The sequence below is a fragment of the Vigna radiata genome, unplaced genomic scaffold (assembly GCF_000741045.1).
Source record: "Vigna radiata var. radiata cultivar VC1973A unplaced genomic scaffold, Vradiata_ver6 scaffold_265, whole genome shotgun sequence".
In the NCBI taxonomy this organism is placed as follows: domain Eukaryota; kingdom Viridiplantae; phylum Streptophyta; class Magnoliopsida; order Fabales; family Fabaceae; genus Vigna; species Vigna radiata.
In genome coordinates this window covers 110,889-126,151 of record NW_014543983.1, presented here as the reverse complement: position 1 = coordinate 126,151, position 15,263 = coordinate 110,889, and the positions used below count along the sequence as shown (strand labels likewise).

General features: G+C 36.6%; 1 protein-coding gene across 1 annotated transcript in view; it reads left to right on the top strand.

Annotated features, from left to right (window-relative positions):
• The window catches only part of LOC106755159 (kinesin-like protein KIN-14B), a 35,811-nt gene that overhangs the window by 6,131 nt on the left and 14,417 nt on the right, over positions 1 to 15,263 (top strand). The window contains exons 5-16 of the mRNA XM_014637263.2: positions 1,246 to 1,352; positions 1,573 to 1,704; positions 1,819 to 1,997; positions 3,276 to 3,437; positions 4,165 to 4,256; positions 8,166 to 8,317; positions 8,520 to 8,693; positions 9,253 to 9,399; positions 10,565 to 10,750; positions 13,770 to 13,841; positions 14,341 to 14,396; positions 14,481 to 14,700. Of these exons, the coding sequence (XP_014492749.1) occupies positions 1,246 to 1,352; positions 1,573 to 1,704; positions 1,819 to 1,997; positions 3,276 to 3,437; positions 4,165 to 4,256; positions 8,166 to 8,317; positions 8,520 to 8,693; positions 9,253 to 9,399; positions 10,565 to 10,750; positions 13,770 to 13,841; positions 14,341 to 14,396; positions 14,481 to 14,700 (1,679 nt within the window). The remainder of the gene's footprint in view (positions 1 to 1,245; positions 1,353 to 1,572; positions 1,705 to 1,818; positions 1,998 to 3,275; positions 3,438 to 4,164; positions 4,257 to 8,165; positions 8,318 to 8,519; positions 8,694 to 9,252; positions 9,400 to 10,564; positions 10,751 to 13,769; positions 13,842 to 14,340; positions 14,397 to 14,480; positions 14,701 to 15,263) is intronic.

Here is a 15,263-nt window from a genome sequence, read left to right as displayed (position 1 = left end):
ATTGAACACTAAAAGATACAACCCACTTTGCTCCTTAGCAGTTAAAATTGTCTTTCTCGTGGCAAGGTCCTGAAAAACACAATAAGTTGGAAAAAATGTTACTGAACAATTTAAATCTTTTGTGAGTTTTTGCACCGCGATAAGACTATTAGCTAATTGAGGAACATGTAAAACATCCTTCAATACAATAGATGAGTCCAAAATTATATTCCCAGAGCCTTATATAGGTATACCCTAACCATTCGCAACTGTAATATTTCTTTTACCATATGAGTCGAAGGACACACTAAAAGGTGTTATATGATCAGTTGCACTCGAATCTAGGATCCAAATACCTTGAGACACATGATCAACAGTATTGAGGCAAATCTTACCTTTTATGGACAGAGTACATGATCCAGAGGGCTTACTCATTGATTCATCCATTGCTTTCAAAGGAATAATTTTTACTTCAAACATCCCGTAGAACGCAACCAGTAATCTCCAAGATGACGATGGTGTATGGGTCACACCGCGAAAAAAAGGAGCAGAACTTAAAAGCTTAGATCTACTCAAGAAAAGGTCAAACGGGTTGTCACAAACCCTAGGAACAGACTCAGGAGGCTCCGACGACTCTGTCTGTGGCAGCGGCGGCGAGTGGGTCACACTGAGAAAAAAAGAGCAGAACTTAAAACTCAGATTTACTCAAATATAGGCCAAACGGGTCGTCATCAACCCTAGGAACAGACTCAGGAGTCTTCGACGACCCTTTCTGTGGCGGCGGCGACGAGTGGGTCTCGCCAGAGGTGGGCGTGTGGGCTACATGCGCCGACGATGGTGGAGGCGCGTGGCGGCTCCTCTCACGGAGTGACTTTCGGCATTGTGGTCGTCGGAGTTGGGCGCACCTTTCTGCCCTATCAACGACCCCAACCGGCGACAGCGGCAGCGGCGGCGTGACTGTACAGCAGCGGTGGCACGACTGTGCAATGGAATGGAGCCTCAAGATCGGAAGCTCTTGATACCAAGTAGAAAATAAGACTTATTTTATTATTTTCAATGATGAAAAGTACATTCTCATACCTTCTATTTGTAATAATCTAGTTTTTCTAAAAAGGGAAATAGGAAAATTAGGAAAACTAGGAAAAATAAAATAAAATAAAAGATTATGTATTTATTTCCTCTAATTAAAAAGATTCTAAAGATATTATCTCAAATTACAACATGTACTTTATAGACCACTTCTCACCCTTGATTTTCTGTTTGCAGCTGAGTTATTTAGTGATGTTCAACCACTGGTACAATCAGCTTTGGATGGATATAATGTTTCCATATTTGCATATGGACAAACGCATTCTGGAAAGACACACACTATGGTTGCTTTCTTTCTCTTGCTGTTTATGTGTGTGCATTCACAAAACAATTCCTCTCAAATAAATTACAATAAAATAAAAGGGGTTTTAAGTTCAATGTTGTCTAATGTTGAAAATGACATGGCTGCCCTATGGGTGAATTACTTTAACGTGTTCTTTTGTCTTGAGTCAATGACGATTGGCCTAATCAATTACTTCTTTGATGTTCATTTGTTACTCCCAGGAAGGATCAAGCTATGATCGAGGTTTATATTCTCGTTGTTTTGAGGAGTTGTTTGATTTATCCAATTTAGATTCAACTTCTACTTCTCAATATAAATTCTGTGTTACAGTCTGTGAGCTATATAATGAACAGGTCTCTTTCTATTTTCACTTATTGCATGCACCCTTCCTATTGTGTTTCTGGTGTACTTCCTGATTTTCTGTTCATTTAGGGTGAGTATTTTTTTTTATATTCTTGTGTTTTCAGACTAGGGATCTACTTTTGGAGGCAGGGAAAAACACTCCTAAACTCAGCTTGGGGTCACCTGAATGTTTTGTGGAACTGGCACAGGAAAAGGTTGACAATCCTGTTGAGTTTTCTTCTGTATTAAAAGCTGCATTGCAGACTCGGGAAAATGATTTGGCAAAGAATAATGTTTCTCATTTGTACGGTCTAAATTCTCTTCCTACATTATATTGTGTTGAAAGTATGGTCATTTATGTTATTTTGAGTTGCACGATATACCTTTTTGATTGACTTCTTTAGCTAGCACACATTTACTAATTTATCTGTTGAGATCAAATGCATAAATTAAATATTGCTCCTTGGGATGTGTGTGTGTGTGTAGGAAACATATCAAGATAGGTGATAGTGTAAAGGGAGCAAATCTCAACAAAGGATGTTTAGATTAAAAATAATTAAAGCAATCTTGATGTGATCGTAAAAGAGGAATATTAATAACATCTACTCATATTTTTAGCATAGCTTCAATTTGACTATCTTTGATTGGAGATAGGAACAAGCTAGCTACCTTAGGAATAACATGTCTCTCATGAGCATCCTTATTTGGTCAAAGACAATACATGGCCTTATTTTCTATATAGGGAGTTAATCACCTTCGTGTAATATAACTTGAATGATAATACTTTTTGGGTGTTCTTGTGAAATTCCTTGTCTTTTTTCTTGAGTGGTGTTTGATCCATAGCTTATCTCTTGAATGGCAAAATGGTGTGATTCAAATTTCTCTTGACGGTTTTTATGTTGAGAGTCTTGTCTCAAATGGTGAATCACCATTCTTGCTTATCTTATGAAGTTTGAGTGATGAAAGGTTCTTCCTAATTCCTTGTATTTTTTTTGAATTATAATCTTGATTTCTCTTCCTTTTTCATGGCTTCAACAAAACCAAGATCACAACTCATCTAAGATTCCTTCCAAGATTTTATCCAATATCCAACCAGGAGTTCTTCCTTGAAGCTTGAGTGGAAAGATTTACGCATCCAAGCAAGCCTAGCTTGGGTTTCCATCAAGCCTAGCTTAGTATATGGTTGTGTGATCAGGATTTACTCCTCTCACCCCCTCACTAGAAATGTCCCATAAAATACACAGATACACACACGAGTGTGTATGTGTGTGTTGTATTGGTGGTTTGAGAAGAGATTGCTATTTTAATTTCATGTTTTCACAAATACTTATAAAAGGGCCTCCTCCCTTTTTTTACATTGTTTTCTGTTTTCGAATATTTGTACTAGAATCCCGCATATCTGTTTTTGAATATTTTCTATTAAATGTATCATTGTGATATTGTATTATCAGAAAGAAGATTGTCAAAGGTTCTTCTTTTGTAGTTGTTACTATTTTGATATTTCTGTGTATTTGTTGCCATATTTTCTGACTGCTGTAGACTAATTCACCTCTGGATTTCATGTTGTTTTTTTTTTGGTCAGGATCGTCACGGTACACATATTTTATAACAATTTGATCACGGGTGAAAACTCATATAGTAAACTCTATATGGTTGATTTAGCTGGAAGTGAAGGTTTAATAACAGAAGATGATAGTGGGGACCGTGTCACAGATTTGCTGCATGTTATGAAGTCTCTTTCGGCGTATGTAACTTAAATGCTTTATTTTTCTCCATTAGTAAATTTGTCAGTATTTTCTTATTAGTTGGTTAAGTTCCATCCATGTCTTTAGGTGGCAATGCACTTAAGTATTTTCTGTTGTCCCATTTGTGTTACTTTATCAGCTTTCATTACTTTTTGCAAATGTTAACAAGTAAGCTAACAAGATTTTTAGTTCTGCTTCTGCTTAGGGAACAAAAGTTTCAATATTTAATCTCCTAATAGTTGATTCAGGTTTGCATTTCACTTATGGTGTTTGAGCACTATACTTACATTTGGCTATACTTTTATGTTACATTTACTTAATTCCTTAAGTCCCCTATCAATGCCTAGCATGAGCTTATTTGGAAGTCTCCTATCAATGATGAACTGGATTTTAAAGCTCCGATACATCATATTTACAATCAAGTTTAGATGTGGGTTTCTGATTAAACTTGCTCTGCAAGGAAGGAGGAACAACAATAGTACTTGAACCTGGTCCTGATTTGTGTACTGTATTGAACCATGCTTGGATAACAATTCTATGTATCTACAAAAGTGAAATGTAATTTGATTCTTTGTAACTCCTAATATGTGCCAGCTATTTTCTTGTTTTATATATAGATTTTATTTTCTATTTATATAGAAATTTAGGCAAGTTTAGTTGAAAGAATGTGGTGCGGTGAAAAAAATTAAATTTCTGATTTGTTACTTTTTTAAAATGAATATGCAGGTTGGGAGATGTTTTGTCTTCTTTAACATCAAAGAAGGATATTTTACCTTATGAAAATTCAGTGCTAACAAAACTGCTTGCAGATTCCCTTGGTATTGATTTTTTCTTCCCTCTTATTATCTTTGATGTCTCTGCTTATTAAAATGCCAATGAGCTTTTACAACTTTGGTGTGGTTTTTTCATTGTTAGAAGTCTGTGAATATTGCATGCTACCAAATTTTTTGTTTATGTGTATGATTGTTTAGGAAACATCAATTGTTATAATTCTAGGGAATGCTCTCTATTAGATGTTAAGTTGTGTTTATGTTAATTGGGCTCAGTCCATTCTGTATTTAGGGTTTAACCCTTATCTTACATTATAAATAAACTACCCTATGTGTATGCTAAACACATAAGGGAGATTTCTCCTAATCTTTTCCACTATATTTCACATGGTATCAGAGCCAGGTTAAAAGCCTATCCTAGCGATATTTGTTGCTTGTTGGGCATATTGTTCCACCCACTATTAGGCCGTTATTGGACCACCTATTAATGTTTAGTCCCACGTTCGAGATGTATATACCTCAGCGTGAGGAGGTATGTTGGAAGTTCCACATCGACTAGAGATAATGCCAATTTATAGCATATAAGTGAGTGCAAACCTCACCTTACAAGTCGGTTTTGTGGGGTTGAGTTAGGCTTAAAGTCCACTTCTAACATGGTATTTGATGAAGTAGGATGGTCTGCAGACGGTGATCGGGGAGGTGGATCAGAATTAGCCATTGCTATAGGTCGAGGAGGACGTCTATGAAGCGCATAACATCTATCAATTTTGTGGCCTAGCTTGCCATAGTGGTAACATTTTGGACGTCCTTTACCTGGCTTGCGAGATAGACTCCGATCATCACGTTGGGCAGCCATGAGAGGGAGAAACCCTAAAAATCCAAAGTGCTCCGATTGACGCAACGACAACATATCCAAAAAGAGGGCGAGGAGGCGATCATGGTGGTCTTGGTCGGTAGCGGATCTCGCCAGCGACGGGCAGGCACACACACCGAGAAGTGGCGGATTTGGTGACGGTTGCGGTGGCGTGTCGAGGTGCGTGGATAGTCCGTTCGCCGCGATCTTTGCACCACAATGGTCGCCCGGTCGAGACGATCCAGATGGTATGGTCGTCGGTCGATTCTGGAACTCCAGCAACGACGACTGTGATGAGGTGGCGGCGACTGCGGTGGCGATGAGTACCGGAGACTGTGGAACAGGCTGGAACAAACCCTAAGCCCTAGATACCATTAGCCATTGTTACCGAGGATAAATTATCCAAACATGACAAGGAAGAAAACAAGGACTTGTTACCAGTGATATGATCGGTGGCGCCTGAGTCAAGGACCCAAGATCTGAGAGAGTGAGTCAAACCAACAAAAGGAGTACCTGTGCGTGTAACAGATGCAGATGTAGTGGAACTAAAGTGCTGACGGTCCTCATACCATCTGAGAAATTTCTGAAAGATTGCAGGGTTGTCCAAGGTGATACTTTTTCTCTAGTGGCAAAAATGACCTTTGTTAGTCTATTCATTGCCATGGCCGCTCTTCGACAATGGCCTCTTTACCAACTTGATGTCAAAAATGCTTTCCTTAATGGTGATTTGCATGAAGAAATTTATATGGAGCAACTGCCCGACTTTGTTGCTTAGGGGGGGTCATCTGGATTGGTATGTCGTCTTCGTAAATCCCTATATGGCCTAAAACAGTCTCCTCGGGCCTGGTTTGGTAAATTCAACTGTGTTGTTCAACAATTTGATATGTTTCGCAGTGAAGCGGATCATTCAGTGTTCTATCACCACTAAAGTGCTGGATGTATCTACTTAATAGTGTATGTCGATGTCATTGTTCTAACAGGTCGCGACTATCTTGACATCTCTCAAATGAAACAACACTCTTGTCACCATTTTCAAACCAAAGATCTTGGCAAACTTCGGTACTTTTTGGGTATTGAAGTAGCACAATCCAATACTAGTATTGTCATATCTCAGAGGAAGTGTGTTAGACATCTTGGAGGAAACAGGGTTAATGAACTTTAAATCTATTGAGACACCTATGAATCCTAACATCAAACTCCTACCAAATCAGGGGGAGCCTTTCTCAAATCCTGAACAGTACAAAAGATTAGTTAGTAAATTAAACTGTTACTATTACGCGTCCTGACATTTCCTTCGCAGTTAGTGTGGTGAGTCAATTTCTAAACTCCCCATGTGAAGACCATTGGGATGCAGTTGTTCGCATATTGAAGTTGTTGGAAGTCCCACATCGACTAGAGATAAGACCAATTTATAATATATAAATGGGGTGCAGACCTCACCTTACAAGCCGGTTTTGTAAGGTTGAGTTAGCTTTTAACCCACTTTCTAACATGGTATCAGAGCAGGTTTTCTGATTCTTTTCTACAAGGTCCAGCGCAAAAGCAGAATATAGAGCTATGACATCTGCTACTTGCGAGCTTGTGTGGCTTAAACAATTACTTAGTGAATTGAAATTTGGAGATGTCACTCAAATGACACTTATATGTGATAATCGAGCTGCTCTTCATATTAGCTCTAACCCTGTCTTCCATGAGAGAACCAAGCACATTGAAGTTGATTGTCATTTTATTAGAGAAAAAATCATATCCGGAGATATCAAGATTGAGTTTGTTAACTCAAGTGACCAGTTGGCAGACATATTCACCAAGTCCTTACGAAGACCTAGAATTGACTATCTTTGTAACAAGCTTGGAACATATGATTTATATGCTCCAGCTTGAGGGGGACTGTTAGATGTTAAGTTGTGTGTTTATGTTAATTGGGCTCAGCCCATTCTGTATTTAGGGTTTAACTCTTATCTTACATTATAAATAAACTACCCTATGTGTATGTTAAACACATAAGGGAGATTTCTCCTAATCTTTTCCACTATATTTCACACTCTCCATTAAGTGTATCTAGAATCTTTATATCTGGATGACATGCTTAGCCTTTGTACCACATTCTAATAGAATAAAAAGCTTTTCATTCTCTAATTCTCTCCAAAGAGACTCTGTTCTCTTTCTCTCTCAATCTCCCCCTCTAACTTTAACTTGGAAACAAAGTGATATCAGCTGTAGTTACCTGTCCTGTCACAATAGTTACATCACATATGCTGCTGTCTGGGTAATCATGAAGCTGTTGTCTGATTTTGTCTTCATTTGATATTCTTATGGTCTTGTTGCTTACTCAGAAATATTATTGCTGCATATGTATTCTTCTGTTGCTATGACTGTTGTCTATTATTTCTATTATTACATGTTTATTCCAATTAGCTCCTCTATCAGTGCTTAAAAGGACCCTTGTTTTTGTCTTTAGATTAGTTTGGTTCTTTTACAGAAATTTTGGACATTTCCTTTCTTTAATTTCCCTTTTCTGAAAGAGTAACAAATATTATTTCTTTTCCTCACAAATGAAGCATTTTAATTAAAGATAGAAGGAAATAGTACAAAAGTCAATAAACGATGCCCTGCTTCAATTTCATAAAGAGAGCACATTCAAAAGCTAATTTTTAGGCGATAATGGTTATGGAGCTTCTTTCAATTTATTATAAAAAGTTTAGGTCCTTGCCATTAGGAAGAACAATGGCTTCTCTGTGAATGTTTCAAAATAATATAATTGTCCTTTTATTCAATCATTGCCTATTTTTCTTTTGTTGAGGGTTTGGGTGGCTTTGCTACATTGATGTCTTGTATTCCACCAAAAGATACATTATCCCATGATGGATAGACAAAGACATTGGTAAATGAAGCAACATTTACTAATTACCTGCATTTTCTGTATAAGATTTACCTTCATTTATAAGTATAGTCATTCTTGCTTTTCACTCTTTTTGTTCTGTAAATTGATTCTCCATGCAATCATAGACTTTTTTCATGATTCATCCTGATTTGGATCAGTTCCTTCTGACCGATTTCAGGCACATGATCTAATTTTTGCAGTTAGTGCTATTTAATATGTGCAGGTGGGAGTTCAAAAACTCTGATGATTGTGAATGTGTGTCCAAGTGTTTCAAATTTATCTGAGACATTGTCGTCTCTCAATTTCTCTGCTAGAGCTCGAAATTCTATGTTAAGCTTGGGAAATCGAGACACAATTAAGAAGTGGAGAGATGTTGTAAGTTTCCATTCTCATTTCTCCTTTTTGATCTTTTTACTCGTTAATGTGAATTTCTTTTAGATTATTTTTAAAGTCATTGGTACATATTACATCTGATAAGATTGTATGTGGATTAATGATGTTGAGTGCAAACTAGGGTGTTAATGGTTACAAATTTTGTATTTATACCATGTATTGTATTTGTCATATTCTTTATTAGGCAAATGATGCACGAAAGGAGCTCTATGAGAAAGAAAAAGAAATTAATGATCTGAAGCAAGAGGCTTTGGAGCTCAAGCAAGCGCTGAAAGATGCAAATGATCAGTGTGTTTTACTCTTTAATGAAGTGCAGAAGGCATGGAAAGTTTCTTCTGCATTGCAGACTGATTTAAAGGTTTGGTATTTGAATTAGCTTGTAACAGTTTTCCAGTTCTTTATGCAGTGAGTGGTTATTTGGTGACTTGTGAAAATGTGATATGCTTGGGTTATGTCAATTCATTAAGCAATTCTTTATTATTTGTGCTACAACATGTTAAAAGAACATCTATGCATTTAAGTTTTAAATCAGTCTTTCAACTGCATACTCGTTGTCAAGTATTCTATCAAATCCAACATTGTGCATCTTCTGATGTCATCTTGATTTTAGTTTGCTGAGGTGGGTGTTCTGTTAAATTTTTTAAACATTTTGTGTTGAGTTCTGATCCATGAAATTACAATAACTATTTGACAATTTTTGTCTTATCCCAATCTATATTTTACAGTGTTTTTTTGCTTTTTCTAATTTCATGAATTGTTCTTTAACAACATATTACTTTAGTTAGCACGATTCAATATTTTGGGCTGGTCCTAATTCCGTGAGAATATCCTTTATTAGCAACTCTAAGTTGATATGTTTTTAACATAAGGTCATCTGCCTTGCCTGTGACCTGCATCATTGTTTTTATTTGTTGTAGTCGGAGCATGTTTTGCTGTCAGACAAACACAATATAGAGAAAGAACAAAATACTCAGCTTAGAAATCAAGTTGCTCAACTTCTACATTTAGAGCAAGATCAAAAATTGCGGATTCAAGAGCAAGATTCAACCATCCAAAGTTTGCAGGTTGGTCCTATGTTATACTAGCTTGCATTACTTATTTATGGGAACTTCTTGTATGATATACAAGTCCAATTTCTAAGTACTTTAACAACAGTTTCTCGATAAAAGGTTACAATGGTCTAACATAAATTTTCTAATGAATGGATGTTTATCAGTTTTGTTTGTCGGGAAGCCTTATGTTACTTATATACATAACTTATAATTGAACTTTAAATTCTTTGCAATTGCTTCTTCTTCCTAAATTCTTGTTTCCTTTTTTTTTTTCTTTCACTCTTCCGTTTGAGTTTTGGACTTTATACATCTTGTTCAATGCTTTGCATGTGCTGTCCTTTCTTTTACATGCTAACAAGTGCTATTTATATTATCAAATTTATTTGTACAGGTGACATTTCTAACACAAAGCTGTAGCAACGATAATGTCATGATTGAGTAGTTCGAACGAATGTTTTTAAAACCAAATAAGTCATTGAATCGGTGAAAATACTGCTGATTCAAGGTTTCGAGGTTCACATGTGTTTGAAACAGCATTAATAAAATAGCTATAACTAGATGATATTAATTTCTAATAATTATATAACAATGAAAACAAAGCACCATATTTTAGGTTCTTAACACAAAGAAAACATGAAAAGAGACTAAAACAAATATAACTTAATACTTTATGTTTTTTACAAAACAAAATAATGTCCATTAACAATACAACTTCATGTGTAGAAAGCAAAAAGAAAATGACAAATTGATGTAATATAAAATATAATAAATCAAGATAAACAATTTTTAAATTAATATAAGTGACCAAATTATGTTTTTTGTAAGATAAAAAACTAATAATAATTTCTAAATTAATTTATTTGTATGTTCTATATTTATTAAATGTGCTTTAATTTACCTTAAAGATGTTTTAAATTCTTGTTTTTTTAATAATACTGGCTTCAAACTGGTTTCACCAGTTTTGGATAGAGCTGTAGTTCATTGAACCAGGAACTGGATTGGTCGAACTAGCCAGTCTGATTTTAAGATCGCTGGTTTAACAGTATCAATATACCCTTTCGTGAATTATTAAAAATACAAATAACTAAATTTAATCCTTATATCGGTGTAATGATGTGTTTATCTTCATGCTTGCAAGACAATTCACGTGTTCCATTTTTCTGTCTATCTGATGCAGGCTAAAATCAGGACCCTCGAAACTCAACTCAATGAAACTATTAAAGCTCAATCTAGTTCAATATCTGTATCAGAGCCAGAGTCTGCTGATCTATCCAATTCAAAATTTACTGGAGATGGCGTAGACTCTTCTGCAGTAACCAGAAAACTAGAAGAGGAACTCAAGAAACGTGATGCACTGATTGAGGTCTGTTATGGTTGGCAATTGTGTCTGATTGTCAGTCTTTTATTTATTTTTTCCTATTATTATATGGTTATTGCTGATAGGATATAGGGTGATAAGCTATAAGGAGTTTAGGATAGAAGGAAGAGGAAGAGTTATTTGACAATTAGTTAGTGGGAAGGAGAAGAGAAATTTTATAAATAGGGAGTGGGTTTTGTAAGGGGGGATTTATTGAGTGAATTCATTGTAAGTCTGGACTTTGGCTAGAAGAGGGAGGTTATGCTCCCAACCAGGGAGGTTATGCTCCCACCAAATCTTTATAAAGAGAGTTCTTTTACCGTGAATAATAGAAAAACTCATTCTTTCATTTATGTTTCTACCTACTCTTAGTGTTCTTAGTTAGGTTTCAAACCCAGAAACCTAACAAATTGGTCCGATCTGCCGTTTTGAAGTGGGGATGAAGGATCAAGAAGCTGCCACATCATCAAGGGAGAACTGTCGGATTCCGCTTGGGAGAGGACTGCCAAATCTCCTTAGGAGAGGGCTGCCAGATCAAGACGTGATCAAGAAAGAGTGAAGGCATGGAAGGAAGAAACAATACCTTGGAGAGGAGGACCAACAAACTGAAAATGAACATGGCAGAATACAGAAGAAATATGCAAGAAATGAGAGAAATGCTGCAAGAAATCAAGATTCACATAAAGGGCTTAGGAAGAAGTAAGGAATCTGTCATGAAAGAGCAGAAAGAGGGTTCAGATGATGAGGAGATGTAGGAAGACGGGGGTGAACAGAATTGGAGGCAGCAGGTAGAATTGGTCAGGTTTGAGGGGCTGGACCCATTGGGATGGATCTCTCAGGCAGAGAAGTTTTTTGACACCCAAAATGTCACAGAGAAGGTGAGGCTCAGGTTGGCTTACAGCTGCATGGAGGGAGGCACAATCTATTGGTTCAAGGCCTGGAAAAATAAAACCAAGAACCTTTCTTGGAAAGGGCTGAAAGAGGCATTAATAATGGGGTTTGGAGGAAGAGATAGAGGCTCTGTTTTTGAGAAGAAAAAAGAAACAAAAGTTGCAGTTTTGAGTGTTGATGGTTTTGCAAGAATTAGAGGGCAGGATATGAGAGAAGAAAATATATGTGGAGAGGAAGGCAATGGTGAAAACTGTGATGGAGACATGGGTGTGACTGCTACTGGAAAAGTTGAAAAAGTTGTTGTTTTTACTGCTGCTGAGAAAGTAGCAAAACCTGTGGTTTTTATTACTGCTGAGAAAGTTGCAAAAGCTGTTATTTTTACTGCTGCTGAGAAAGTTGCAAAAGTTGTTGTTTTTAGTGGAGATAGTGTGGTAGGTTGTGGTGTGAATGTCAAAACAGTAAAGACAGGAAAGAAAAGCTCAGGTGGAGGAGAAAATGCAAGCAATTGGGAGCAAAAAGAAGAGGATGCCACTAACAATAATGGAGCTAGGAAGGGTGAGGAGACACCAATTTTTTCGTGGGTGAAAAGAGAAGAGTTGATCACTTATGAAGGGATTGACACCCAAGATCAAACAAGAGGGGCAACAAATGCTTTTAAAGTTCAAAGCACCAAAGGATCAACAAAAGCACATCCAAACAAAAAGGAAAATGTAGTCTAGGGGTGCAAGAGACTTGGCATCAAAAATTCAAGCACCTTTCTTGGAAAAATCTGACCCCAACTCTACTAAAGATAGTTGAAGGGAACAGAAGAAGCAGTCTATGAGATTTGGGCAGCAGTAACACAGATGGGGAGTGTGGAAATTTTATATGAGAGTTTGTAAGTAGATGGAGCAGCTGCCAAAAGTGTTGTTGCTACAAGGGCTGATTAAGTCAAAGTTGAGATTTTGAGGACTTCACAAAATTGGGCTAAAAGAATCCAGGAAGAGTGGAAGTCATTGCAGGAGGATTGGCCACCACCCAAGCCTCTAGACTTGAATTGGAGGGCAGCATCTAGTGGGTTCCCTTCATATGATAACAGGTTGATGAAGAGGAGCCATGAGATCAAAGCTTTCCTGTTCCAACCTTGAGGACAAGATTGTTATGTAGCAGGGTGTAATGATAGGATATAGGGTGATATGTTAGGGTTTAGGATAGAAGGAAGAGGAAATGAGAAGGACAGTTAGGAGGGAAGAGTTATTTGACAGTTATTTAGTTAGTTAGTGGGAAGGGGAAGAGAAACTTTATAAATAGGGAGTGAGTTCTGTACAGGGGGGGATTTATTGAGTAAATTCATTGTAAGTCTGGACTTTGGCCAGAAGATGGAGGTTATGCTCCCAACCAGGGAGATTATGCTCTCACCCATTCTTTGTAAAGAGAGTTCTTTTACCCTGAATAATAGAAAAACTCATTCTTTTATTACTGTTTCTACCTACTCTTAGTGTTCTTAGTTAGGTTTCAAACCCAGAAACCTAACAATTGCTTTCAACTTAAACCATAATTTTCATAAGAAATATTACTGGCCACAGCACTTCGTACATCTTATAGATGTAAAACGGTGTACATACAATACAAGTACATTGAATGGTTGAACCATTATGTTTGAAAGCAACAATTTAGACTAAAACTGAAACGGAGGTATGGTTAATATGGTGACATTTTTATATATGATAAAAAGGCAAAAAAGGAAAAAGCTAAACCTGCAGACTAGAAAACACAGCTTAAAATTTTGGTTTCTATTTTCTGATGACCTTCTAGATGCTAAATAGTATACATACGAGAGCATGGTGTGGCTGGACGACCTTGTTTAAGTGATAATTAATTCTAGAACTCAAATGGGGATATAGTTAGTTTGTCATTGTTAATATATATGATGAAAGGGCAAAAAATATAAAAGCTAAACCTGCAGCCTAGAAACACAGCTTAAATTTTTTTTTTTGTTTTTTCTCACCTTCTAGTTTTTAGAATATATACTCCGTCTAAAAGGTTTTGGATATTTCTTTTGTTTAATTCTTCAGCTGTATTGAATATTTATCTGCCCACTATAGTTGTATATCAGTCTTGTGAGGGGCTAATTTTGATATTTGATGGTCTGCAGAGGTTGCATGAAGAAAATGAGAAATTGTTTGATAGATTAACTCAGAAAGCATCAACGGCTGGATCACCCAAGGTAGGGATGTTTCACAACTCTCTAGAATAACTGTATACTATCACTATATGTGTTGTGTAAAAAGGGGGTATTCTTATCCGCACTTTAAAATTTAACTCTAACTATTTTAATGTTTGTATATCAAATTATGGTCATTTGTTTGAATAAATTCCACTGTATAATATGGCCCTCTTTTTTCTGATTAATGGTTGTCTCAAAGAACTAAGTCCTTTCTATCTTGCATATAAGTAATGTTTGAGTGTGAAGAACTTTTAATTCAAAAACTGGCTTCTATTCTATGGGCTGCAACCATGGATGTCATTTTTCCTACCATTATTTGTTTTATTTTGATAAATTAGGATTTCAGCAACACATGGTAATGTATACATACGTGTCCCAAATAGCATCCAAAGAGTAATGTAACAATTATTTTATATCGATGTCATGTTTTTTTTTTTCTTTTTTCTTTTTTGCTATGAGGGATACCTCTGGCTCCCTAAAATTCATGCTTTATTTTCAGTTGTCAAGTCCATTAGCTCGTGGGCCAGCTAATGTTCAGCCTCGGGATATGGGAAGGTACAATTTATTCTATTCCTTGTAAGTTTTGTTTTTGTTTCCTAGCATATGATTATCGATCATATTCTGGTTGGCTTGATACAGAAATGGCTCTGGCAACACTGCAAGTTCTCGTTCTGTGGCCACGTCACCTTTGGCCACTGATAAAAGTGATGGCACAGTTGCTCTAGTTAGAACTGGCTCTGAAATAGTTAAGAGTACCCCTGCAGGTGAATATCTTACTGCTGCTTTGAATGACTTTGATCCAGACCAATATGAAGGGCATGCTGCCATTTCTGATGGTGCAAACAAGCTTTTGATGCTGGTATGCATCAATTATCTATTTATGATTCAGTTTGCTGAGAACAGATTTATTGTAATATGTGCAGATGTTTATGTTATTTTCAGTTATTCGTAAAGTGAGTCTGGGAGGAATGTCCAAATCCTGATCTTACATGTTATTTTGAACATTTTGGTATGCATATAAGGCTCTAGTCAGTCATTGGACAACACAACATCTTTGATTACATCCCAAGGGATGTCATTACACTATGTCACTTCTCTTGTCTAGGCTGCAATGCCATTCTTTGTTGATTGTAAGGTGTCAGCTGATGTATAATTTACCAGTAAAATGTCTAAACTTCCTGTTCAGGCTTGCCTTGTGATTGAAAACACAAATTTCCATCTTCACCCTCACATTTAAACATGGCATGATACTAGAATCAAATACATAATCCTCGCTAACCCATGATCTAGTGTATTTGTTCATCCAAATTGTTAGAAAGTGGGTTTTAAAGCCTAACTCAACCCCACAAAACCGGCTTGTAAGGTGAGGTTTGCACCTCACTTATATATTATAAATTGGCCTTATCTCTAGTCGATGTGGGA